General features: G+C 32.6%; 1 protein-coding gene across 2 annotated transcripts in view; it reads left to right on the top strand.

Moving 5' to 3' along the window:
* Positions 1–24,110, top strand: part of LOC139527462 (pre-mRNA-processing-splicing factor 8) — a 43,246-nt gene extending 19,136 nt beyond the window's left edge. For both annotated transcript variants that reach the window (XM_071322931.1, XM_071322932.1), the window contains 23 exons: positions 136–389; positions 916–1,235; positions 1,792–1,979; positions 2,642–2,806; positions 4,089–4,162; positions 4,848–4,994; positions 6,013–6,340; positions 6,975–7,309; positions 7,772–7,864; positions 8,245–8,380; positions 9,700–9,999; positions 10,775–10,921; positions 13,502–13,662; positions 13,920–14,349; positions 16,469–16,597; positions 16,977–17,165; positions 17,841–17,939; positions 18,230–18,423; positions 18,844–19,225; positions 20,296–20,436; positions 20,821–20,960; positions 21,612–21,814; positions 22,488–24,110. In XM_071322931.1, coding sequence (XP_071179032.1) covers positions 136–389; positions 916–1,235; positions 1,792–1,979; positions 2,642–2,806; positions 4,089–4,162; positions 4,848–4,994; positions 6,013–6,340; positions 6,975–7,309; positions 7,772–7,864; positions 8,245–8,380; positions 9,700–9,999; positions 10,775–10,921; positions 13,502–13,662; positions 13,920–14,349; positions 16,469–16,597; positions 16,977–17,165; positions 17,841–17,939; positions 18,230–18,423; positions 18,844–19,225; positions 20,296–20,436; positions 20,821–20,960; positions 21,612–21,814; positions 22,488–22,642 — 4,710 coding nt within the window. In that variant the 3' untranslated portion in view covers positions 22,643–24,110. The remainder of the gene's footprint in view (positions 1–135; positions 390–915; positions 1,236–1,791; positions 1,980–2,641; positions 2,807–4,088; positions 4,163–4,847; positions 4,995–6,012; positions 6,341–6,974; positions 7,310–7,771; positions 7,865–8,244; positions 8,381–9,699; positions 10,000–10,774; positions 10,922–13,501; positions 13,663–13,919; positions 14,350–16,468; positions 16,598–16,976; positions 17,166–17,840; positions 17,940–18,229; positions 18,424–18,843; positions 19,226–20,295; positions 20,437–20,820; positions 20,961–21,611; positions 21,815–22,487) is intronic.
* The last annotated feature ends 3,677 nt before the right edge of the window (positions 24,111–27,787 follow it).

The raw sequence follows: 27,787 nt of genomic DNA, 5'->3' as shown, positions 1-27,787 counted from the left end.
TCTGGTAGCTGTCTCATTAACATAAATCCAATTTCCACTAATTACAAAATATTTGTTATTTTAGGTTAATAAGACAGTTTGTCAGATTAACATCAATACCATTTCCCCTATTGTCAACAATATTTGTTATTTTAGGTTGATAAGACTGTTTGTAAGAAGAATCTTGGTCGACTGACACGTCTGTATCTAAAGGCTGAGCAAGAGAGACAACATAACTATCTAAAGGATGGACCCTACATTACAGCCGAGGAAGCTGTGGCTATCTACACTACCACTGTCCATTGGCTGGAGTCCAGAAGATTCTCACCCATTCCATTCCCTCCTTTGTCCTACAAACATGACACTAAACTGCTCATTCTGGCTTTGGAGAGATTAAAGGAGGCTTACAGGTAAGGTTTATATACCCGGTAGTCCATTTGCTGGAGTCCAGTAGATTCTCACCCATTCCATTACCTCCATTGTCCTACAAACATGACACTAAACTGCTCATTCTGGCTTTGGAGAGACTTATAGAGGCTTACAGTAAATTTACTATCAGGTTTTCCTCAATCCTCAGAATTGGTACCCATGAAAATATTTGAATCCACAGTATGCATCCAGAATATTCACAGTAGCATTAATGTGGGGGAACCACCCCCCCCTTTTTATGGGATGGTCAATGCATTTGAATGGGGACATATAGTTTGAATCCCCCCTTTGTCCTGGGTTTGTGGACCCCCCCCCCTTTTTTTTTTTAAATGACTGGAATCGCCCCTGTGCATATTCATTGCATTTTTATCCCATCCCATTGATTTTGAACAGAGGAACTATTTTTATAAATACACATTATTTGTACTGTATTGTGAACATGTGAACAAATATCTTTTACAAAGAAGCAACATTACTGATTCTTTTGTCCAATATATTATATTTCAGTGTTAAAAGTCGACTGAATCAGTCCCAGAGAGAAGAATTAGGACTTATAGAACAGGCCTATGACAATCCTCACGAAGCTCTGTCACGTATCAAACGTCATCTTCTCACACAGAGAGCCTTCAAGGAAGTGGGTATAGAGTTTATGGACTTGTATAGTCATTTGATCCCTGTTTACGATGTGGAACCACTGGAGAAAATCACTGACGCATATCTCGATCAGTATCTGTGGTACGAGGCTGACAAAAGACGTTTGTTCCCACCGTGGATAAAACCAGCTGATTCAGAACCTCCACCATTACTTGTATACAAATGGTGTCAAGGTAAGTGATTAAACAGCTATAGTTGTTTACTTATGTCTTACAAGGGGATGCAGAGGATAGAATAGAAGTTGTTGACATCCCCATATTTCAAGACAATGTTATCAAATTACAAACACCATGATGATTCTGAATAGAAAACCGGATCTCAAAAGTGCTTTCTTATATCAAAATAATAACATGAATACGATATTTACAAACATTACTACCAATGCCATCTCTGTTTGGGGAAAATGTAAAACTTTTTGGGAGGAATTTTAAGCCATTTTTTTTAGTAATTTGGAATTTTCTCTAGGGGAAAAGGGCGAATTTCGGCTGTAATTTGAGGCAAACAATATCACTGAGTATTAATAATTAATTAACATTTATCCCAAATTAATAACCTTTAAGACATTAATGATAACCTCTCCAAAGCAGGGAGAATTTTGGGTTAACTGTCTGTAGATCCATCCATCTGTTTTACAAGTATCAATAATCTTCATATTGCATTTAAGGAAAATATAAACTACAGTATTAGTATGTAATGACGAGAAATGAAGATTGTTTGTATATTTAACAGGTATTAACAATCTACAAGATGTGTGGGACACAGGTGAAGGGGAGTGTAACGTTATGATGGAATCATCGTTTGAAAAGATGTACGAAAAGATAGATTTGACTTTACTCAACAGATTGTTACGTTTAATTGTGGATCATAACATCGCTGATTATATGACAGCTAAGAACAACGTCGTCATTAATTATAAGGTAAATATTGTTTATGGTTGAAATTGATCAATCCCTTTATTTCTTTAATTTCCATCACCACAAAGGAAAGCTTACTTCAGCAATATTGTAGAGTAAGCCACGGTAATTTATGCTTCAGAACTTTTGGCCCTTAGAATGTTAATTACTGGAAACTTTTCTTTGTTAGTGCTATATTGTCAACATTTCTCATTAGAGTTAAATTACTGTGAAATTATTGCGATTTAAGGAAAAGTTGCATGTATATATCCATCACATACCTGAATGTTGGTTATGATTATTGCAATACTCACCAAGTTGCGTTATCACATTGATTAAAACCATGTAATAATTTCTGAATTAATAGTATGTCAGACATATACATCAGCAAAATCTTCTAAAAATCAGGGCATACATATTTTGGGGAGCTTTAATCCTTGGAAAAGTTTAGTGATATGGAATATTCCATTATAGTGAAGGGGCAAATAGACTATTGTGTCTATTGATCTATTGACAGATTGTCTTTCTGAATAAAATTATCTGGCTTCAAAATTATCTATCATAATAAATTATCTGGCTATAAAACAAATTATCTATCTTAATAAATTATCTAGCTAAACAAGTTATATTGCTAAGCCAATTGTTTCTAGGTAAACAACATGAACCATTTATGAATTGTTTTACAGGATATGAACCACACCAATTCCTATGGTATCATCCGAGGTCTACAGTTTGCTTCCTTCATAGTCCAGTATTATGGACTGGTGTTAGATCTGTTGGTCCTTGGTCTCCACAGGGCCAGTGAGATGGCTGGTCCACCTCAGATGCCCAATGACTTTCTAACATTTCAGGTAAAATTACACGTTTATACAAGTTAAGAAGTTTGTGGTCAATCATTGTGACCTAGATAATTTTGGATTACAGCAGAATGCATTAAGTGTAAGTAAAGGTAATATCTCTAGTTTGTTTGCTGGCTGAACTTAGATGTCATTATAAGGTTAGGTATACTACCATCCTATAACAGTAGACTAGTCCGACAAAAAAAATCTATCTGTCTGTAGGACTAGACTACTCGAAAGGAGGGTACCTAACGTAATGATGACTCCACGGTTCAGCTAACAAGCAAGCTAACCAAAGATTCTATCTTTACCTACACACTCAATGCATTTTGCTGTAAAATATAATTTCTGGATAACATTTGAGTTACAGATATTTTATCTCCATATTGATTTTCTATGACTGTATTTCAACATCTAAGAAAATGAGAAAAAAATCTGGTGTTTATGGTCTCTTTCCTGACACCTTGACGGAAACAGTATATATTTTAAAAGTAGAAAAAAATGAGTTCTTTCTTGATGTGATGTAGATAAACAAAGAAAACCAGGATTTCAATTACTCCAACAAATTTTACGAATATTCTAGATATATTGTAACCTGAATCAATTGAAATCAGAGATCATTATAGATTTATAACACATTCTCCTGTTGTTAATCTGATGACAATAATGCTCATTATGATTTCTTACGATACACAATATTTGGCATATAGTACAACCATTCCTCTTTTGTAAAATCAACTCTGAGAAAGTCAAATTTAGAATGGAAATGGGGAATGTTACAATCCTACCAAAGAGCAGAAAACAGCAAGCCTCAACACAGTGAGAAAATCCCACACCTTAAGGAATTAATATACATTTATGCTCTTCTTTGCTCTATACTTAGACAATATATGTATAGTGTCTTGAAATATGAAATTTATTTGTATGAGGCTTAGAAACAGGGGAAATGCGAGGTTGTACCGAGCATTTTCCCGTTTCGTGCCGAAAGGTCATTGACGTATAAAGCTAACGTTTATATATACGTATAGCTTTATCTGTATAGTAAAATAGCTGATTGATTGCAGTATAAATACAAATATAAATATATTGAACTAATAATGTGTAATTTAAACAAATGCAACATGGAATGAGAAATCTAATCTAATCTGATCAGTGATTTTTTTCTCAACAAAAGAATGATCTGAAATTGGAAGATTTTTATGAACACTGAACAACTCAGGGGCGTGGGAAAATATTATTACAAAATTAAGAAATTAAATTATTTATGTAGATATATTTAATTTTCTAATTCTAGGACGTTGGTACAGAAAGCAGCCATCCAATTAGATTATATTCAAGATATGTTGATAAGATTCATCTCTTCTTCAGGTATAAATTAAAATGATAAGGGGGGGCAGTAATCTATGATCTGTGAATTAGTCTTATAAAAAGTGACTGATCTTCATGTGCATATTGAATGTAAAAAGAAAAGGGGGGTCTTATTAAAGAAGAACCTTTTCTACAGGTGAATATTCAAAGTAAAAAAGAAAAGGGGGAGATCTTATTAAAGAAGAGTCTTTTCTGCAGGTGAATATTTGATGTTAAAAGAAGTGGGAGAGTAGTACAGTATTTTTTAGGTAAAGATTGCATGAAATGCAATCAAAACCTTATGGGACTGACTTGATATCTAAATCTTTCAATACTTGTCACAATCAGTTCATCCCTTCATTCGTTTGTCCATCTATCTGTCCAACTTCAGGTTAAAGTTTTTGGTCAAGGTAGTTTTTGATTAAGTTGAAGTCCAATCAACTTGAAATTAGAACACATGATCTTTCTTATTTAAATGCCAAATTAGAATCTTGACCCGAATTTCACGGTCCACTGAATAAGAAAAGGATAGCGATAGTGGGGCTTCTGTGTACTCTGGACACCTTCTTGTTTGTTGTTCAGTTGCTGTCTTATTGACATATAACAAAATGACCTTTAATTGATATTGACTATATTTACAAGATTCTCAATGAAAAAAAAAAGGTTCTCAATAATGATTCATATTGAAACGTCCTTCTCATTTCAGATTTTCAGCTGATGACGCTAGAGACTTGATACAGAGATATCTAACAGAACATCCTGATCCTAACAATGAGAACATTGTGGGCTATAACAACAAGAAATGTTGGCCTAGAGATTCCAGAATGAGGCTGATGAAACATGATGTCAATCTGTAAGTATACACTCAGTGATGTGGCATATTGTTTAATGTATTAATTTCTGATGTTTTGTGTCAAACATTTTTCCTCCTGTTTTCATTGTGACAATATAACTCTAAAGTCACTAAGTGAAATGTTTAAATGCTCCACTTGAACTATTTCACCATCTGATATTTGTGTTGCCTAAGAGCATCATCTGTCCTCCTTGCTCCTGCAAACAGATAAGCAGATTCTGCATCATAACATCTGCTGTTTCAATTTATGATTATTCTTATAATACCAATTTTGGTTCAATCCATGAGTATAGGTAATTGCTGAGACAAAATTCTAAAGACTTGTATGGGATTTGGTATAAATGAAAAATAAATAATCCACAGTTACAAAACACAGATTCATATATAGATATAGGAAGATGTGGTATGGGTGCCAATAAGACAACTCTCCATCAAAATCACAATTTATAAAAGAAAACCATTTTAGGTCAAGGTACGGTCTTCAACCCAGAGCCTTGCCTCCAACCAAACAGAAAGCTATAAAGGGCCTATAAAAATTACTAGTGTAAAACCATTCAAATGGGAAAACCAACGTTCTAATCTATATAAAAAAAAACGAGAAACACTAATGAACCACATCAACAAACGACAGTTACTGAACATATGATTCTTGACTTAGGACAGGTGCAAACAAAAATGCATTAATGGTACCAAACCTTCACCCTTATCTGAAACAATAGTGTAACATCACAACATAGAAAGACACACTATAAAATATCAATTGGAATGGCTTAACTCAATCAAAAGACATAGTTACACAAATTAATATACACTTGAACGTACGCTTGCTCATCTTATTTCAAGACAACAAGCGACACATGTACTTTGAGTACACTTATGTTTTAATTTTATTACCTGGTAATGTGATCAGCACATTGCAAGGAACAGTCTGTTTTTTTGGAGATTGAAAATAGTCTGTCAACTTTGCTATTAGAAAAGTAACTGTTTGTGTCTTCATATCAACTGTTTTTTGTTTCAGGGGTCGTGCTGTGTTTTGGGACATTAAGAATAGGTTACCAAGATCAGTGACAACCATCCAATGGGATGGCAGCTTTGTGTCTGTTTACAGTAAAGACAATCCTAATTTATTATTTAACATGAGTGGGTTTGAATGTCGTATCTTACCTAAATGTCGTACAACAGCTGGTGAAAATAAACAAAAAGACGGCATCTGGAATCTCCAGAATGAGGTCACGAAAGAGAGAACAGCTCAGTGTTTCCTACGAGTGGACGACGAGTCCATGTCACGATTCCATAACCGAGTCAGACAGATTCTCATGGCGTCAGGGTCCACTACGTTTACCAAGGTAAGACAATTATTCATTAGTTGGCAACAAATTACAGAGTGTGTAGAAAATACTTAAAGAGTAAAAAACATGATTCCAGAACCAGATTTTGTGGAGAAGGCTATCTATAGGTGAATGATGAAATTGAATATTTAACATTAGAGATATTGAAATTTCAAAGAGGCTTACATGGAAAATTTGTCAAGATCACAAAATCAAGAAGTAGTAATCCACAAAAATTTGTATTCTTGAAATAAAATGCACATCGAAACTTCATATTAAATTCAATTTGAAACACACAAATTCCAACAATTAGCGGACTCTGAAAGGAATTGTCACCAAAAACAAGAGATGAAATTGCATGCCACATCTTTTATTTATACATGACACAGATAAATAAACCTCTATAGATATGATATGATTTTGCTGTCACATTTATGACTTGTTTACATTTCTGTCATTTAGTATTTTCAGTTGTCTTGGCTTTCCGTCATAAAACTTTACTCAGTACTAGAAGTACTAAATTTGTTCTCAAAACACTAAAGCCAGTATTTTGATTTCTGGATTTCTGAATCTTGAGTACAATAATCTTGTTGAAACTTTTATGACTGCATCTGGTAATGACTACTAATCATTATTACTTTTATCATTATAGATTGTTAACAAATGGAACACAGCATTGATAGGATTAATGACATATTTTCGTGAAGCTGTTGTCAATACACAAGAGTTATTGGACTTGCTAGTCAAATGTGAAAACAAAATCCAAACTCGTATTAAAATTGGACTAAATTCCAAAATGCCTAGCAGATTTCCTCCTGTTGTGTTTTACACACCTAAAGAGTTGGGAGGGTTAGGAATGTTGTCTATGGGCCATGTATTGATACCACAGTCAGATTTACGATGGTCTAAACAGACTGATGTGGGGATCACACATTTCAGATCAGGGATGAGTCATGACGAAGATCAGCTGATTCCAAATTTATACAGGTATGGATTGGAAAAACACAAGCAAAAGCTCAGGAGTCAGTTTCACAAAAAAAAAAAAAAAAACAATTAAGATTGATTGTAAGTATAATGAATTGTGTATGACTAACGTTCAATCTAAGTCGGAAGTATTTTTGTGAAACCAACTCTACTTATTTAAAGGCTTGGCCCTTAGTTTTAGCAGAAAATGTCCAAAGTGCTTGCATTGATCTTTCATTTTTTTGGCAGTTTAGAGCATAAATGGAAAAGGTTAATTCTTATAATCAGAATGTGAGATACTCAAAAATTAGAAGGCACAACAGCCTGTATAGATCTAACCTGTAATTAGAAGAGAATTTTTCTAACGTTTGTATTTATTGATTAGTTTATTTCAACCTTTTTTAAGTTTCAAAAAATGAATATAGCAAACTTACTTGTATTTATTGAGAGGTATTAAAGTTTCATCTTTATATATATATATTGTAGATACATAATGCCATGGGAAAGTGAATTTATTGACTCGCAGAGAGTTTGGGCTGAGTATGCATTGAAAAGACAGGAAGCTAATGCACAGAACAGGTTAGTGGCTTACTACATTCCAGTACTGTTCAAATTAATTTGTGGGAATAAATGAATAGACATAGTATTAAAATGCCCTGTGCAACAAATATAATATCAGTGCTATAATTTAATGGAAAGAGTGTTATTTATAATCCCACTAAGCCATTCGAAAAGAAAATAGAGAACACTGAATATAGCTACTAAAAACAAAAGAATTTAAGTTTATCAGTGGCGGATCCAGAAATTTTCTTAAGTGGGGGCCTGTTGACTGCCTAAGAGGGGGCCCACTCCGGTCATACTTCAGTGATTCCCTATATAAGCAACCAAGTTTTTCCCAGAAAAGGGGGGCAATATATATATATTTAAAGTGTGAACAATATTTTCAATTAATTTTGTAGACGTCTGACTTTAGAAGATTTAGAGGACAGCTGGGACAGAGGTATTCCGAGAATCAACACACTGTTCCAGAAAGACAGACATACACTGGCCTATGATAAAGGATGGAGAGTTCGAACAGAATTTAAAGCATTCCAGGTACTTTAATATAAGGTGTAAATTTGTGTGAGAATAGTGTACTGTGTTTGGTATGGTTATTTTCAGAAGCTGGTCTTTCTAGGAGCATTAAAGTATTTATTTGAAAACATTAATGGGAAACACCTCAGAGTTTCATTTTAAGGTGGTACCCAACACCTTCACTAAAATTAATTTGACTCGTTTAATTTTCATAAAGTTTTGACAAAGTATTTACTTTGACACTTTGACAAAAATATAAAAATTTCAAAAAATTTGAACCAACAGTTTTATCAGGAAAATTACACTGGTTAGATAGCAGTTTTTGACACACACTTATTTTAATCAATGAGAAGCTTAAAGTCATAAGAAACCTCAAATCAAAAAAAATAATGCATATGTTTTTTTATAACTCAATGGATAGCTTTCATTATAAAACTTCTGTACATATACTTTTTTCTGAAGAAAATTCTTTAATTTATTCGTATTTAGAAGAAGTTTACTTTATTTTCATTGCTTCCATGGAAGGAAGCAATTCCCCCGACATATTTTCCTATGCAAAGTGACCTCAGTGTGACCCATCTCGTAAAAATTCGGTGACCACAATACGCATGGCTGTCCTTAAAATAAACTATTATCTGAATTTACATGTTAAACACTTGCTCAATTTCCATGTTTTTTTTGTTGATTATTTGTCGATTGTTGACAAACAGGTGACAGTTGTTAAACTTCGGCTTCAAAACACGAACTTTAATTACCTGCCATATTTTCACAACAACACTGACCGATTGAATAAAAAATTGACGATTATAGGAAATTTACAGTAAAAAAATGATAAGTGCACAGAAGACTAAGTTAATGATGTTTGTATGCATTGGTTCAAGAATTGGAAGACCATTATTTTTCACCGGTCACTCGTTTCTTATGACTTTAATATTCCCTTAACATCACAACGTAATTAAAACGTTTAGCTGATTTTACAGAGTTATCTATCTGTAGTGTTAGGTAACACCTTTATCAAGGACCTCTGAACGATAAACAGAATTTTAATTTTTTTCAAAATAAGGCTTTTGTGGATCATTTTTGATTGGTGATTTCCAGAATTTGAGTACACAATATTGAACTTCCTTTTATTTGGAAACAATTCAAAATTTCTAAAGTTCTTTGTTAACCATGATTACACAGCGAGTGCAAAAGATGTTATTAACCAGCCTTGCCCAGTAGAAATACATTTTCAAAAATTTATGAAAAAAATATCTGATTCAAATAATAACCTTTTAATGTTTTATACGGCTTGCTCTCATCGTATGTTATATTAAAATGGACATTTTTTTATGATGCAGGTATTGAAACAGAATCCATTCTGGTGGACACATCAGCGACACGACGGGAAATTATGGAACTTAAACAACTATAGGACTGATATGATACAAGCATTAGGAGGTGTCGAGGGAATCCTAGAACACACACTGTTTAAAGGCACATACTTTCCTACATGGGAAGGTCTGTTCTGGGAGAAAGCCAGTGGATTTGAGGAGTCTATGAAATACAAAAAATTGACAAATGCACAGAGATCTGGTCTGAATCAAATTCCTAACAGACGATTTACTTTGTGGTGGTCACCAACCATAAACAGAGCTAATGTAAGATTTTACACAAAGTACAACTGCTCTTGGTTTTTTTTTGGGGGGGGGGGGAATTAAAATAAGTGTTTTTATTGTCAATTATGATGCCAAAAATGAGCTACATAACTCATTAAATTTCAAACCACTACAAAATGTGTGTATATGTATATATAAATGGACAAACTATAGGTGACTTCACTCTTTTACTTCTTCTACTGAGTAGGAAGATTCTAAAAAAAAAAAAAAAATATGACAACCAACCCATAATTATCTAATACAAGGGTGGTTTGTTATTTGTATTCATCAAAATATTGGTCAAATTCAAATAAAATTCAGAATGGAAATGGGGAATGTGTAAAAAAGACAACAACCCAACCAAAGAGCAGAAAATATGAGTTTTTGAAAAAATATTACTTAAGTAATGAACATCGATAATTTCTGGCTCAGACACACACTCTATAATCTAGTATATTATAAGAACATAAACCTGAATCACATGGAGGCACTCTACTGTCTCCACACAGCACTAAAGACAAACTCTGTTTTCAAATAGTGAGGCAATAAATAATGATGTTCTCTAGGATTGCTCTCTGTATAGTCTGAGAAATATATATCTAAACGAAAAGGCATGTTTCTTGTCGGCATCGTATTAGAGATAATTGACAGATGTATAACATTATAATTTCAGGTATACATAGGTTTCCAGGTGCAGCTGGACTTGACTGGTATTTTTATGCACAGTAAAATCCCTACACTAAAGATTTCACTAACATGTATGACATTATGATTTCAGGTATACGTAGGTTTCCAGGTGCAGCTGGACTTGACTGGTATTTTTATGCACGGTAAAATCCCTACACTGAAGATTTCACTGATCCAGATATTCAGAGCTCATTTGTGGCAGAAAATTCATGAAAGTGTTGTCATGGATTTGTGTCAGGTTTGTTACTGTTTTACAACATTTTAATTATTTACAGCTGATTTCCTAATGCATGTAGAACAAAACTTTGGTTGGCTTGCTTGCTTTGTTTGTATAACTGTTTATTCAAGCTTTGTAAATTAGATTGACATCTTTTAAACAATTTATATAGGAATAGTGTAACCTGTATATATCATATTTGAATTTAATTGGGTGTTAGCCTAATGATTGTACAATATACAAACAAAGCAAGCAAGCTAACCAAAGTTTTGTTTGACATGCAGTAGGAAATTAGCTGTAAATATTTGTATGTAATGCCCTCTGTATGAACTAAAGGTAGATTTTAAATCAACCACAACCGCAAACGTAAGATTAGATTGATTGTTGTTTGTTTAATATCAAGTTACACAAAATAAACAACCTAGTGAATGAGTTTGGCCCAAGAATTCTCTTATATTAGAGCTCCACAAAAATAAACAACTTCACAGTTCAGACATTTAGCTGAATTAAGTTTAGAATCAAATATTAACATCATGAACTTATTCCAGTCCTGGCTTGTTGCTTTATATTTTTATACGACCGCAAAAATTTTAATTTTTTGGTCGTATATTGCTATCACGTTGGCGTCGTCGTCGTCGTCGTCCGAATACTTTTAGTTTTCGCACTCTAACTTTAGTAAAAGTGAATAGAAATCAATGAAATTTTAACACAAGGTTTATGACCACAAAAGGAAGGTTGGGATTGATTTTGGGAGTTTTGGTCCCAACATTTTTGGAAGTAGGGGCCAAAAAGGGCCCAAATAAGCATTTTCTTGGTTTTCGCACTATAACTTTAGTTTAAGTGAATAGAAATCTATGAAATTTTGACACAAGGTTTATGACCACAAAAGGAAGGTTGGGATTGATTTTGGGAGTTTGAATAATTGGGGTTCTTTGATATGCCGAATCTAACTATGTATGTAGATTCTTAATTTTTGGTCCTGTTTTCAAATTGGTCTACATTAAGGTCCAAAGGGTCCAAAATTAAACTTAGTTTGATTTTAACAAAAATTGAATCCTTTGGGTTCTTTGATATGCTGAATTTAAAAATGTACTTAGATTTTTAATTATTGGCCTAGTTTTCAAGTTGGTCCAAATGGGGGTCCAAAATTAAACTTTGTTTGATTTCATCAAAAATTGAATAAATGGGTTCTTTGATATGCCAAATCTAAACTGTGTATGTAGATTCTTAATTTTTGGTCCAGTTTTCAAATTGGTCTACATTAAGGTCCAAAGGGTCCAAAATTAAACTAAGTTTGATTTTAACAAAAATTAAATTCTTGGGCTTATTTGATATGCTTTATCTAAATATGTACTTTGATTTTTGATTATGGGCCCAGTTTTCAAGTTGGTCCAAATAAGGATTCCATATCAAGTATTGTGCAATAGCAAGAAATTTTCAATTGTACAGTATTGCACAATAGCAAGAAATATCTAATTGCACAATATTGTGCAATAGCAATTAATTTTCAATTGGAGTTATCTTTCTTTGTATAGAATAGTAGTTGATAATACATGTTGGAAATTTGCCAGACATGACTATGATGTCATTTTCTTTTTTTATTTGCCAATAACTTTATGTAAGTAACTTCATTGGAAATTTGCCAATTAAAAATGTTGCTGATGAAGCTTTTTTTCCTTATCTTATCTAAAATGTTTTTAGATAATGTATGTTGGACATTTGCCAGACATGACTATGATGTCATTTTCTATTTTTATTTGCCAATAACTTTATGTAAGTAACTTCATTGGAAATTTGCCAATATAAAATGTTGCTGATGAAGTTTTTTTTATTGTTTTATACAATAAACAATGTATATTCACTTTTACTACCAACCAATCTTTACCATTCAGTGATAACAAGCACTTTATTTTACATTTTAATATTTTATGATGTATTTAAAAGAGTAGTTATTGTTGCAAACTCCATTAGAAATTTGAATTGATATCAGTTTTGGAAAAAGGGAAACGGGGATGTGAAAAAAAAAGGGGGGGGGGGTTTAAATTTTTTTCATTTCAGATTTCATAAATAAAAAGAAAATTTCTTCAAACATTTTTTTGAGAGGATTAATATTCAACAGCATAGTGAATTGCTCAAAGGCAAAAAAAAACTTTTAAGTTCATTAGACTACATTCATTCTGTGTCAGAAACCTATGCTGTGTCAACTATTTAATTTTAGATTTAAAAAGTTTGAAGAAGAAATCTTTAATTGATTTGTAAAATCTTGACATTTGTTTTGTGTAAAAAAAAACACCATGTAATGTCAAAAATTTGATCACAATCCAAATTCAGAGCTGTATCACGCTTGAATGTTTTGTCCATACTTGCCCCAACTGTTCAGGGTTCGACCTCTGCGGTCGTATAAAGCTGCGCCCTGCGGAGCACGTGGTTGTCTATTGAGGTGGTTGTTTTTATGAATGACTATTTTTGTTTTATAAGAACTCTTTATGACAGGTATTTAATTTTGTTTTTATAAATGACTATTTTTGTTTCATTAGATCTCTTTATGACAGATTTTTATGAATGACTATTTTTGTTTCACTAGAACTCTCTTTATTACAGGTTTTTGATCAAGAATTGGATGCTTTAGAGATAGAAACTGTTCAGAAAGAAACAATCCATCCCAGGAAGTCATACAAAATGAACAGTTCATGTGCTGATATACTCCTGTTTGCTGCTTATAAGTGGAACGTCTCAAAACCATCACTGTTGGCAGATTCTAAGTAAGTGTAAAAGGGGAACAGCTCAAGACCATCACTGTTAGCAGATTTTAAGTTTAAGTTAAAATGTAAATACATAAATGGGGTTTCCAAACGGGCTAGAGGGGAATGGATGAGAAAAATTAGATGTAGTGTTAATATTATTTGAAATTTAGTGTAATATGAGTATCTGTTTTCACCATCATTTTTATAGGGGAGGGCTGTAAATATAGGAACATAACTTCTTTTTAAACTAACTTGATATATTTTGTCTTTTATAGAGATGTAATGGATAACACAACTACCCAGAAATACTGGATTGATATACAGCTAAGATGGGGTGATTACGATTCTCATGATGTGGAACGTTACGCACGTGCCAAGTTCCTCGACTATACCACAGACAATATGAGTATTTATCCTTCACCTACGGGAGCTCTGGTTGCCATTGACTTAGCCTACAATCTACACAGTGCCTACGGTAACTGGTTCCCAGGGGCCAAACCACTGATCCAGCAGGCTATGGCTAAGATCATGAAGGCTAATCCAGCTCTGTATGTACTGAGGGAGAGAATACGTAAAGGTCTACAATTGTACTCCTCTGAGCCGACTGAACCTTACCTGTCATCACAGAATTATGGAGAACTGTTCTCCAACCAGATCATCTGGTTTGTGGATGATACTAATGTATACAGAGTTACAATACACAAGGTATGTCATGTATATGACTGTAAGCCCTTGGCTTTGTATTATTCCAGCTTGCTAAGTCTCATACTGAATAGTGAGATATTTATTTACAGATTTTCAAGATTGCGTTCTGCCAAGTCTCATTCTATATATAATACATGTTTCTTTTTTAAGTTATTAAAGATTAACTGAGTCTCATTCTGAAAAACATTCTAATTGGGGTCATTTGAGATGAGCTTAAGTTCAGATTGCTATACATCTTAAATTTATAGTTGGTATTGTTACAAGTTAGATGAATTGTTCATTTTCTATTGATATTGAAAAAGTGGCTTATAAAAAAAATATTGTTATTTTGAGTATCAGCATACATGTGATTCTTCCGGCGGGAGTTAAAATCTCCCGCTTTTCAGACCCTCTTCCGTCCCTCCCGTTAAAAAATAAAATCTTCCGCTTTTTGAAAATGTCAATCTCGAAAAAATTTCAGTAGACATTTCTTTTTACAAAATAGATACGGACAGGGAAAAAGTCAGAGAAACTCAAAATTGATATGGGAAAAGTCCGAGAAAAACGGAAGTTTCCTGTAATGAAATTTGTGTCAAAAAGGAAAATAGCCTCGAGTAATCAATGAAGGTGTTAAGGATTAGACTGTATATACAACAATAAAAGATGATTGGCATTTACCTATTAATCAACTAGCTAGTTAAATATACACTCTGAATGATTAAAATTGAAATACTGACAATGGAACAGTTGTATAAACATCGATTTTGATGCTGTTGAAAACATCGAACAGACTCACAGTTTATACTGAACCTTAAAGACAATAAAATCAACTCAAATATGATATGTATGGCTTGTTTTCTATCAAAGCCAATGGAATACCTTTACATATTAAAGTGTGTTTTGAACAGATATATCATGTTATGGAGGGGTATTTGCGAAAAATACAAGTCGAGGGACTTAAATTTCCCGAGCCGCTAGGCAAGGGAAATTTTGTCCCAAGACTTGTATTTTTTGCAAATACCCCTCAATAACATGATATATCTGTTTAATTACACCGAATACATTTTGATTTAAACTCTCTGTACTAGGAAAAGGAAATATTTGTTTGAGGACTAGTACTGTCATAAAATATACCGCGGGAACTATACAGGTACGTATACGCGTTCGCGCTGTCTTAATGTAACGTCGTATCCGACAAAATGGTGGGAAGATGCTCGCGAGGGTAAAAAAGGAATATCCAAAATGGCAAATACCATGGTATTTGAGGCATATTCACCGGCAGTGGTGAAAAACAGGCAAATTCGTTTGAAATGAGGAAAAAATGTTAGAATATGCAAAAAATACACTGGCTATCAGCCAATCCACAGCTGGCATTCTTATATAAGGTGTAATTAGTCTTATAATTGTCAAATGCAAACTTAAATGTTATCACCAAATACCCCAGCATCAAATTAAAGAAGACAAAGTATCTAACCAAATTTAAAAATGGTGCAAGTCAAGTGCCAAGGATCAAGACCATGCTTACTACACTTCATGCAAAGCTGACTATGGTGGCCCTAATTACTTGACTTAAAATATGGAGACAGCTACCCATCAGAAGACCCACAAGGACCACAACTCTATCAATTCAACACCTTCTGTTACAAACATGTTCAGTAGTGGTACTAAAGTTGACAATTTAGCTAAATAAGAGGTACTTTTTGCCATGTATGAGGGCTGATCACTTTATCTTGGAACTATATATGATAAATAAATATTTGAACCCTCCCTTATCTTCTATTTAACTGAGTAAAAAATGGCTATGCAGGTGTTCAAAGGAATGGAATCATTGTTCATTAACAAAAAAAAAAAGGGAGATATATATGCAGTTTAAACACACACAAAAAATCTTGCGTATGTCAATAAAAAGGTCGATAAAAAATCTCCAGTTATGAGGCCCAAACTCCAGCTGAAAATTTCAAAATCTCCAGTTGTGGCTTGACAACTCTGTCACATGTCTGTATCAGCAAAGAAAGTTTTAAAGTTTCAAGTAATGTTGTTGAAAAATCTGGCTTATAGAAAATATTTACTTTAAGAATTTATTGCAATTAAAGCAATATTGCATCCTCTTTTTATGTTCATATTTTTGTTTCCTTTTCAGACATTTGAAGGCAATTTGACAACCAAGCCAATTAATGGAGCTATTTTTATATTCAATCCACGAACTGGACAGTTGTTCTTAAAGATCATTCATACATCTGTATGGGCTGGACAGAAACGTCTTGGACAGGTAATTGGATAAAAAAAAAATAACATTAAGAGGTCCACATACTAACTTCACAGTTCTATAAGTAGTCCTCAGTCTAGAAAAATGGCTCATACATAGAATTATATGTCGACAATGTGAATGTGCTGTATATTTAGAAATTTTAGTCGAATTTTTTTAAAGCAAATATTTTGGCAACGTAGGTTTTGCAAAAAATAAGAATTCACAGCTGAAATTTTAATAGTATTATTTGTATGTTACATTTTATGAAATTCCATAATAAATCTGACATTTATATCCTTTGTTCAACCATGCTTGCAAAAATTACTAGCATTAAAAAGATCTATATTACTGTCCAACACTATCTACACTGATTGATATCTCTGACATTTTCCTATTGTAGTTGGCCAAATGGAAGACTGCAGAAGAAGTAGCTGCCTTGATTAGATCTCTCCCTGTGGAGGAACAACCTAAACAGATCATTGTCACCAGGAAAGGCATGTTGGATCCATTAGAAGTACATTTGTTAGATTTCCCTAATATTGTCATCAAAGGGAGTGAACTCCAGCTTCCTTTCCAGGCCTGTCTCAAGGTATGTTATATTGTTTGCATGAATGTTTAAGACCTAATGATAACTATGCAGTCAATAATATATGAGTAAAAGTAGATATAGGGTATACATTATTGTTACAAAAGCACCTCTAGATTTATTGATAGGTGTTTTAACGCCACTTTTAAGGACCTATTATGGGCTATTTCGTGGGGGATAATTGGTTGATGAATCTGAGGCCCAAGAGAAAACCTCTGACCTTCGGTAGGAAAACTACTGAAGCCCAGTGGTTTTCTCAGGGGACTCCTCTTCATTAAGATTAAGATTGGAGTCAAGTGCTCCCTCACGAGCGGGGTTAAAACTCACAACCTCAGTGTTGACTGGCTAGTGATTACAGTAGTAAAACTACGTAGACCACTTTGCCACCGAGGCCTTAGCACATCAAGGAGAAGACATGCTGTTTGAAGGAATAGACAAGTGTTTACATTGTGCCTATCTCCAAATTGCTCTGAGGTTAAAATTGTGAAGAAAAAACAAAACAATAAATAAAGAGAGATATTATTAACATTAAAATAACAAAAAAACATATTTTTTTTTACATTACACTCCAGAACCGATAATGAGTATTTGAATGGGCTAACAAAATATAGCCAGAATGACAGGAAAGGAAAAAAAAACTTTCTAGATTTTAATGTTTGTATTTTTATGTTTTTACAGGTAGAAAAGTTTGGTGATCTGATTCTTGAAGCTAAAGAACCACAGATGGTACTATTTAATCTGTATGATGATTGGTTGAAAACTATTTCATCTTATACAGTAAGTACTAGTTAATTTATAGCATGATTTGTAAAAATAAACAGTCACAGCTCCAAGTCCAAAGTTTTGACTTAAAATTGATAGGTAAACTAAATCAAAATCAACCATGATCTACTTTGAATGAAAATTTCAATACTTACTAAAGATAATAAAATTAGAACTAAGCTGTTTAATATTTTGTAATTTCTGATATAATTATTTTTTTTCTCAACTACTAAGCATCACACTCTAGACTAAGAATCCATTGGCTATTTCCTTAATCTGACCTAATAAATTTACTCTTTTTGTAGGCATTCTCCCGATTAATTTTGATTCTGCGAGCCTTACACGTCAACAATGACCGTACTAAGATCGTATTGAAGCCAGACAAGACGACCATTACTGAACAACATCACATCTGGCCTACTCTGTCTGACGAGGAATGGATGAAGATTGAAATGCAGCTTAAAGATCTCATTCTTGCTGATTACGGAAAGAAAAACAAGTAAGGACTGTGCAATTAAGATATGAAAATTACACTTTATTAGTTTATTGGGTCCAGCAGAAACTTTTCTGAATACAGTTTCTCACTGCTAAAATATGCCTATTATAATAACAGTCATGGAAATACTTTTAAACAGCAAACATTAGACCAAGTGGAAATTTATCTTTACCTTTTATTGAGCAAAATGCAAACAAAAGTTTACATGAAAACTTTCCAATATACAGTTTCTGCATATATTCAAATATTAACAGGTTGTAAAAAAAAATTCTATTTCAGAATCAGAAGAATTTAAGAGTTTTTTTATGAAAGAAAACAATCGATTGGTTACCATTCTTCGAAACATTAATTTTTTTGTTAATATAACATATAGTCATTTAGATTCTAAATTGGAGAATTGACATAAATTCATTCTTTTTTCAGTGTGAACGTAGTTTCTTTGACCCAATCAGAAATAAGGGACATAATCCTTGGTATGGAGATTTCAGCGCCCTCAGCTCAGCGTGTACAAATTGCTGAAATTGAAAAACAGACGAAAGAACAATCACAACTTACGGCAACAACAACACGAACTGTTAACAAACATGGAGATGAAATTATTACGTCTACAACCAGTAACTACGAGACATCAACATTCTCGTCTAAAACTGAATGGCGTGTTAGAGCAATCTCTGCCACCAACCTCCATCTGAGAACTAATCATATTTATGTCTCCTCTGACGATATCAAAGAGACGGGATATACTTATATTTTACCAAAGAATGTTCTAAAGAAGTTTATTATTATCTCTGATCTAAGAGCACAGGTGAGACATCAAACTTAAAATTTATGATCAGTGCATTGGTGGGAGCTAAGTCTCTGTGTTGAAGGCAGCATTTTGACTTATAATGATTTACTTTTACAAATTGTGACATGGCTGCAGAGTTGTCTCATTTGCACTCATACCACATATTTTTATGCCCCACCTACGATAGTAGAGGGGCATTATGTTTTCTGGTCTGTGCGTCCGTTCGTTCGTTCGTTCGTCCGTTCGTCCGTCTGTCCCGCTTCAGGTTAAAGTTTTTGGTCGAGGTAGTTTTTGATGAAGTTGAAGTCCAATCGACTTCAAACTTGGTACACATGTTCCCTATGATATGATCTTTCTAATTTTAATGCCAAATTAGAGATTTTACCCCAATTTCACGGTCCACTGAACATAGAAAATGATAGTGCGAGTGGGGCATTCGTGGACTGAGGACACATTCTTGTTATATCTATGTATATTCAAAAGGGGTAAAATTTCTTCTACTCATTGATTGAGCTTAATAAATTACTTGAATGAATGTTTTAGGAATTTGCCAGATTTTAGAATTTTTACCTGTTTTGTCTTGTATGTTCCTTCATATGATATGTATAATTGGTACATTTTGTACATTCACCTATTATAGCATTCATATGAATCCATGGGTTCTGGTTTTGTACTATCTTTTTAATATCTTGGTATAATACGCTGTTTATGCCAAAACAGCAAAAATAAATCAGCTATAAATAATACTTTGGGGATTCTATTCAGCATTCACACATTTACCACTATTGTTAAAATGGACTCTCATCTGTGAAACTTTACTCAGTACTCAAGAGAACAAAATTTGAAATCAATACACCAAATCCAGCATTTTGATTGGTTGAACTCTGAGACTGAGTACGATAATTGTACTCCAAAGTTAATGACCACAAGGTCTGGAGTTTTAAATGAGGATTTCTTTATTACATTTTTTTTTTGGCCTTCTGGTTTGATATTTAATGAGTTAAATCATCTTTAAAATATTAAATTCTGTATATATTAAAATTTGAATTATATCTGAGTTTAAAAAGAATGTCTCTTCTGCTTTTTAGATTGCTGGATTTTTATATGGAGTTAGTCCCCCTGATAATCCACAAGTGAAGGAGATCAGGTGTATAGTGTTACCACCACAATGGGGAACTCATCAGACCGTTCATCTACCAAACATTCTTCCTGAACATGAATGTCTTAAAGTAAGTATGGATAATAATCCACAGAAAAGAATTGAATGTATGGGAGAGTCAGACGTCAGTGCTATAAACAAAAATAAAAAATTCAACTGGAGCATGAAAATTCTACTAAAATGATGTATGGAGTTATTTCCATTGATAAAACTTTCAGATGGTAAATCCTCTTGTTTTGTAGAGAACAAAAACTTTTTTATGGAATATTTGGTTTAGAAAACACACTTTTACATTAGTTTAGATGTGTGCCCTTTTTGAATTAGAGCAATATAAAAACTTCTCAAAACATGAACGCAAAAAGAATTGTTTCAAAAGTAGCACAAGCCTTAAGTTAAACAAATTTAAATCTGCTCGAATAGTATATTAATGTAATTTGTGATGGATTTTTTGTAGGAGATGGAGCCATTAGGATGGATTCATACACAACCTAATGAATTACCACAGCTGTCTCCACAGGACATCACCACTCACGCTAAAGTCATGGCTGACAATCCGTCCTGGGATGGAGAGAAGACTGTCGTAATTACATGCAGGTAAGATATACGTCCTGACAGAGTGTTTATGTCTCTCCAGACTTTCAATGCCCAAACAATCTATATGTTTTTGAGATCAACCAGAACCAAGCAAAGCCCATTTCTGTTTATATCTGCAAGTCTCAAAATTGTTTTCTGCTCTCTGTTTGCCTGAACTGGATGTTTTGAAACTGATACACAATGCTTATTACCACAAAACAGATCAGCTTTGAATTTTACCTTTCTAGAGTTGTGCACCTTTCCAAATGGAAAAATTGCTGAATTTTTCGTTTCTTTTCTATAACTGTAGTTTGCCTCAACTAAATGTTATGAATCTTATACACAATGCTAATTGCTACAAACCACAGATCAAGTTTGAATTTTGGTGGCGACAATTTTTTCTTTCTGTTCTATTATGTTTGCCTGAACTAAATGTTATGAACAATATACACATACACTGTTTATTACCACAAAACTCAAATCAGGTAGGAATATGTGAAGCGTCGCTTTACTGTTTTTGAGTTATGTCCTTTTATAACATTATATGCAAGCACATTCTACTTTTATTGTTATAAACATTAATTTGGCAGCTTATGTCCCTTTAACAGTTTTAACCACTGGAGAGTTGCAACAAAAGTATATATTGATGTGATTTTCTTATCTGTATTCCAGCTTCACACCAGGATCTTGTTCACTGACAGCCTACAAGTTGACCCCCACAGGATATGAGTGGGGCAGACAGAACACGGACACTGGTAACAATCCTAAGGGTTATCTCCCATCACATTATGAACGTGTACAGATGTTATTGTCAGATCGTTTCCTTGGATTTTTCATGACTCCTGCTCAGTGGTCGTGGAATTACAACTTTATGGGTATGTATTACTGATAACACAGTTGATCACAGGTTATGATAATAATGAGGAGAATCGGTATTAATTACTTTTCATTCTATTTTCACATTTCTCGATCTGTGTGAGAAAATGTGAGAAAAATATTTTTATCTCTTAAAAAAATTTTGTTCGCAGGAAATGATTGGTCAAAATTAAAATAGGACGACACATTTTCCTGATTTCTGCTGACTTTCCTATTGTGATGTCATAAAAAAATGCTACGACGCCCGATGACATCACATTTAAAGAACATAACTTTCTGTAAATCTTTGTTGAGGAATGATAAATTTTGTTTCCAAATCATCTTAAAAGCATAAGACAAACAGATTTCTGTAACTGGTGTATTATTTCTCCACTTTCAAAAGTTAAATTTTAAATATTCAAAGCTCAGCAATTCTTAGACTTTAAATTATAAAATTTAACGTGAGTGTAGAAATACCAAAACACATAATGCAGTGCTGAAATTGCCTTTTATCAGTGTTCATAATAGGTTGTGATATGCTGAAGTAATTTATTTGAGTATACTTTGCCTTTCATATCAATTTATTTGTTATACAAAATGTAATTATATTTTTACACACATTTTATGTCATCATCCTGAAAAATAGAAAAACTTATTACTGACATTTTACACATATAATTTTATTTTATTCAGGTGTTCGTCATGATGCTAACATGAAGTATGAATTACAGCTGGCAAACCCCAAGGAATTCTACCATGAAATACATCGTCCATCTCATTTCCTTAACTTTAGTTCAATGGAGGAGTCAGAATTGATCGGGGCTGATAGAGAAGACATGTTTAATTAGATGTTCATTTGTTTAACAAGGACCATCATATTAAATAGATTGGTGCAGGCAGACATTCATGATCTTAAAAAACATGAGTCTAAATAGACTTGCTGACTTATTTTAGTAGGAAATCTGGACTGCGGAATGTAGAAAGTAATGTGAAAAAAAATAACTTGATAATTTTTAGTGCTTTTGAAAAAATAAGATATCAGTTGTAAAGTATGATAAAGAAGAAACAAGTACGAATAGTAATGATTTATTTTTAAATGTATTTAATGATATTTGATGATGAATATTGATAGAAATACACAATGTAAATATTTAATTTAAATGTGTTAACTGTGTTGAACTGTAAACTTTAAAATGTACAAGAAGACCTTCTGGTGATTTTTTATATTTTTTTTTTTTTTTTTTTACAGAATATTTTCTAAAACTGAATTCTATTTTTGCAATGAAAACTTGAACATCTATAGTCTATCAGTTTTCCAGGTCAGATTTTCTGGTTCAATGATTTTTTTTTTAACTTTATTTAAAGAAAAAAAAAGTCTTTGAATGTTGCGCTGTTGCCTAAATATGATATCTCTATATTAAAGCTGTTTGCTACTGTAAAATAACAACTGTGTCAAAATATGTATTCTTTTTAAATATTTTATATAAATCAAAATAATGGTTAAAAAAATAGGTATGTGAGCTTGATTTTATGGGAAATTTGAATGAAAAGAATTGGCAGGAAAACCTTGCCTCTATTTTTGATTGGAAATGTATGAAAACGTATAAAGATTATTTGAAAGTATTTTGTTAAACAATTTTTGTATTAAATACATGAAGTGTAAATAAAATAGCTTGATTTGTTGTCTGCGGAAAAGGTTTAAAAGTTATTAAGTTTTATATGACAAAATGTCCTGTGTAAAAAAAACTTCTTTCTTTTTTCTTTTTTTTTTTACCTTAATATGAAATATAAGGGGGAATTTTTATCTCCATAACTATTTGCATAATTTCATTTAAATGTTGGCATTGACATAAATCTATCAAAGTTTTCTAGACTTTGTGATGACATTACATTTCCTGATTTAAATCATTTAAAACTACTGTCTTTTCACCCGTAACCTTTTAAAGATATAACAGAAACAATCATTAACTATGTTAATAAGTGTGGTTTTGATTAAAACATCACTAATTTTTTTCATAAGTCACTCAATCTGTTGAAGTGAAGGCATTTTTCAAAAATGATTGTAAATTTATGAATTTCATGAAGAACATATATTTATACTTTTGAAAGGATTAATGTGTAGTAATGAGATCAGTACAGTGCTATCATGTTTGATATTGAACACTGGTCTACATGAATCTTTTATTATAATTCATTAACATTTGTCATTCATATAGATTGTCATATTTGGATTAATAAGTCCTTATCGTATCATGTTTTTGAAATGGATATTTTCTGTATGTTCAATGTATATAGAATAAAATTCTGTTTCACTTATTGGTTAAGTTTTATATATAAATAAAAATGAAAAGAGGGATATACATCAATGAGAAAGAGACAGTCTAAATTAATTGTTTGGTCCCGCCAAAAGTAATTGTGTGGTCTCGCCAAAAGTAATTGTTTGGTCCCGCCAAAAGTAATTGTTTGATCCTGCCAAAACTAATGTTTTATCAATGAATTTAACCTCTGATGAGTTGAACTAAGTTGATTGGAATTCATGGTTGAGGTGAATGGATTTTATAGCTATGAAGTCAGCATGGTCAGAATGGTAGTAGAAACCAAATGACCAAGGGTGTATATAGTAGACAAAGGGGCTATTGTGCTGCCAGTCATGGGGTTATCTGAATCAGCTGTAATTGATTACAATTTTCAATGTAATCACTCAGTAATTGTGCATTTTCTGCTTACAAGTAATCGTAATGTAAACTATTACAATGGTCTATATAATGGTCTAGTTCGGTAGTAAACAAAGGAGTTACATTGCATTATTATATATAAAAGATGACGGGGAGTATGCATCAGTGAGACAGCAAACTAACACAAAAATAGTCAGAAGATATCTGTAATCTATTACAATGGTCTATATAATGGTCTAGTTAGGTAGTAAACAAATGAGTTACATTGCATTATTATATATAAAAGATGACGGGGAGTATGCATCAGTGAGACGGCAAACAAACACAAAAATAGTCAGATATTTAGAGGTCAACAACTTCTGGGTATTTGTTATTATTTTGTTTGACACTAATTTGTGGGAAATCATAGTGTGTTGTGTATACTATTGGGACCTAGGATAGTCACAGTAGCCCATAACTTTGACTTGGAGATTAATACATTTATCTCTCTTCCGCTTGTCTATTCTCATGGAAGAGCTCAGTGGTCCTCTCCTATTACTTCCGCTTCCTTCACCATAATAACACTTCCTTGATGTTGTGTAAATTGGGCTAAATAAACAAAAATGTATATAAATTGTATGTAAGTTAGTGAAAAGTCACCATTAATCCTTATTGGGATCAGATGAACCCTACTTTACAAACATGTACACCTTAAAATCTTTCCATGTATCAAATATAGTTGACCTATTGCATATAGTATTAGAAAAACAGACCAAAGCACACAAACTTAACATTGAGAAATGAATCATGAAAATGAGTTCTAGGTCAAATAAAAGCTGCCAGAAGACATATACATTGTAAAATATTTCAATACACCAAATAAAGGTAACATACAATATAAGTAAAACAGACAAAAACTTTTATCACTGAAACATGAAAATGAGGTCAAGGTCAGATGACACCAGTCAGTTGGACATGTACACCTTACAATCATTACACCTTATATAGTAAACCTATTACTTATAGTAGCTGAGATATGGATGGACTTGATCACGAAAACTTAATCTTCTTCACTGATCCATAAAATGAGGTTGAGGTTAAGTGAAAACTGTCTAACAGGCATGAGGACCATGCAAGGTACGCACATACCAAGTATAGTTATCCTATTACTCACAATGAGAGCGATATTAACATAACCGATAATCTTTTTTTTCAAGTAGTCACTGAACCATGAAAATGAAGTCAATGACAATATGGACATATGACAGACGGAAATCATATCATAATGCATCTATATACAAAGTATGAAGCATCCAGGTATTCCACCTTCTGAAATATTAAACTTTTAAGAAGTTTGTTAGCGTCGCCGCCACCGCCAGATAACTATCAATATGTTAAAATTTCTGTGACAGAAGTCGCAGACTTGACAAAAAACTGACAATAAGTAAATAATGTTATAAAACATCAAGAAATAGGGATTAACATGGGTAGGAATTAAATTTGTTTTATTTTAGCCCTCACAGTCGCTCAGGCAAAAATAATCAGGAATAAAATGCCTACCCATGTTAAAACTACAATAAAGAATAGCTTGCATCAAATGTTTCTTATTTGACCATGCATACCCGTACTGTATTTAAACAGTTACAAGTACAAATAATGCCAAATCATCATCATCGTCATCATCATCGTCATCGTCATCGTCTCATCGTCGTCGTCGTCGTCGTCGTCGTCGTCGTCGTCAACAGCATTTATTAATGAAAAATTACAAGATAAAATATTACAATGTTACATAAAGTTCAAATATGGGATCTGGAAACAAGTTTGGAAAAACTTATATAAATCCGTCTCCCTATTTGCTTTCTCTTGTGGATAGTTGTCTCATTGGCAATCATACCACATCTTCTTTTTTATATGAACTACAATAGTCTTATATGGTAGAATATATGCATTATAGAAAAGTTGTCTTGTGTATATTGACAAATATACTTTAAATTTATATAAAAGTGATATTTTAGATGAGATAATCATAAATATACGATCAACATGATCTCTCCAGCTTAAAGTTTCATCTATGTCAATTCCAAGTAATTTGAAAGAATGGACATTCGTTGATAGTGAAACATAATTCTGATATATAGTTCTGTAAGTTTTGTTTTGAACCTAATTTCATACATTTTTTTTGGTGCGTTAATTTTCATACTGTTATGGTTACACCAAGTTTGTAGAGTGGAGCGCTCATATTCGCCGGGAACACAATTTCGCCGTTTTATGATTTTGAGGCACAGGCACTTGTCTCAGAATTTATTTTTCCTATATACCTTAATTAATTTAAGGTATATAGTGATATATATACCTTAATTAAGGTATACAGGGGGGAAATCTGAGACAAGTGACTGTGTTTTGAGGTGTAAAAACTTCAAAGGATGGGTGAAATGGAAGAGATATGCCGGTAGGTAAATTATATCATTATAACAAAAATTATTATTTTTTAAACTTAGACAAAATTTCGGCACTTACCGCAAAGGACTGAAAAACAGACAACGATTTTCAGCCAATTTTCTGAATGAAAAAATGACGATTTTAAAGAAGTATTTCTTAGTAATTCTTTGAGTGATTGCCCTTAATTTCAGTTCTTTACACCTTTGAAATGTGTACTATTCATCTATAATGAAATTGATGTGATAAAATCTGCAGTTATTTAAATAGATGTGTAAAAACGGCGAATATGTGTCCCCCTTTGACTTCTAACTTTTCAGATGATTTTTTTTTCAAAGAAGCATATTTTCAAGCTACGAATATTATGTTTTTGATGTTATCTTCACAATATGCTGGTTATTTTTTCAATAATTTTATTATGAAAATGCAATGTTGAATCATCAGGATGTAACTTTTTTTGTTTAACATGATTGAAGTGGTAAATCATTTTTATAAATTAAAAATTACAGAGGACCTAAAATAGAACCTTTAGGCACTCAATATTTTACAAACGATATATCAGATTTAATGTTAGCGTATTGAAATTCTTCATGTCTTTCAGACAAATATGATTTTATCCAATCTATCATATATGTTCTCCGATAGTATAAGTTTTTAACTTTTCTAAAAGTATGGCATAGTAAACAGTTAATAAGGTCAAAAGCCTTATTGAAATCTTAAAACGAGCTTAAAACAAACACAGTACAAACTATTTCTCCATTATCAAAATATTTTAACCATTCATCAATCATCATGACCATCATTATTATTAAGGTTATGATTATGATTATTTTTATTATGATTATTATGATTATATTATTATTATTATTATTATTATTATTATTATTATTATTATTATTATTA

Source organism: Mytilus edulis, chromosome 6 (assembly GCF_963676685.1).
Source record: "Mytilus edulis chromosome 6, xbMytEdul2.2, whole genome shotgun sequence".
NCBI classification, from domain to species: domain Eukaryota; kingdom Metazoa; phylum Mollusca; class Bivalvia; order Mytilida; family Mytilidae; genus Mytilus; species Mytilus edulis.
This window is presented reverse-complemented; position numbering and strand designations above follow the sequence as displayed.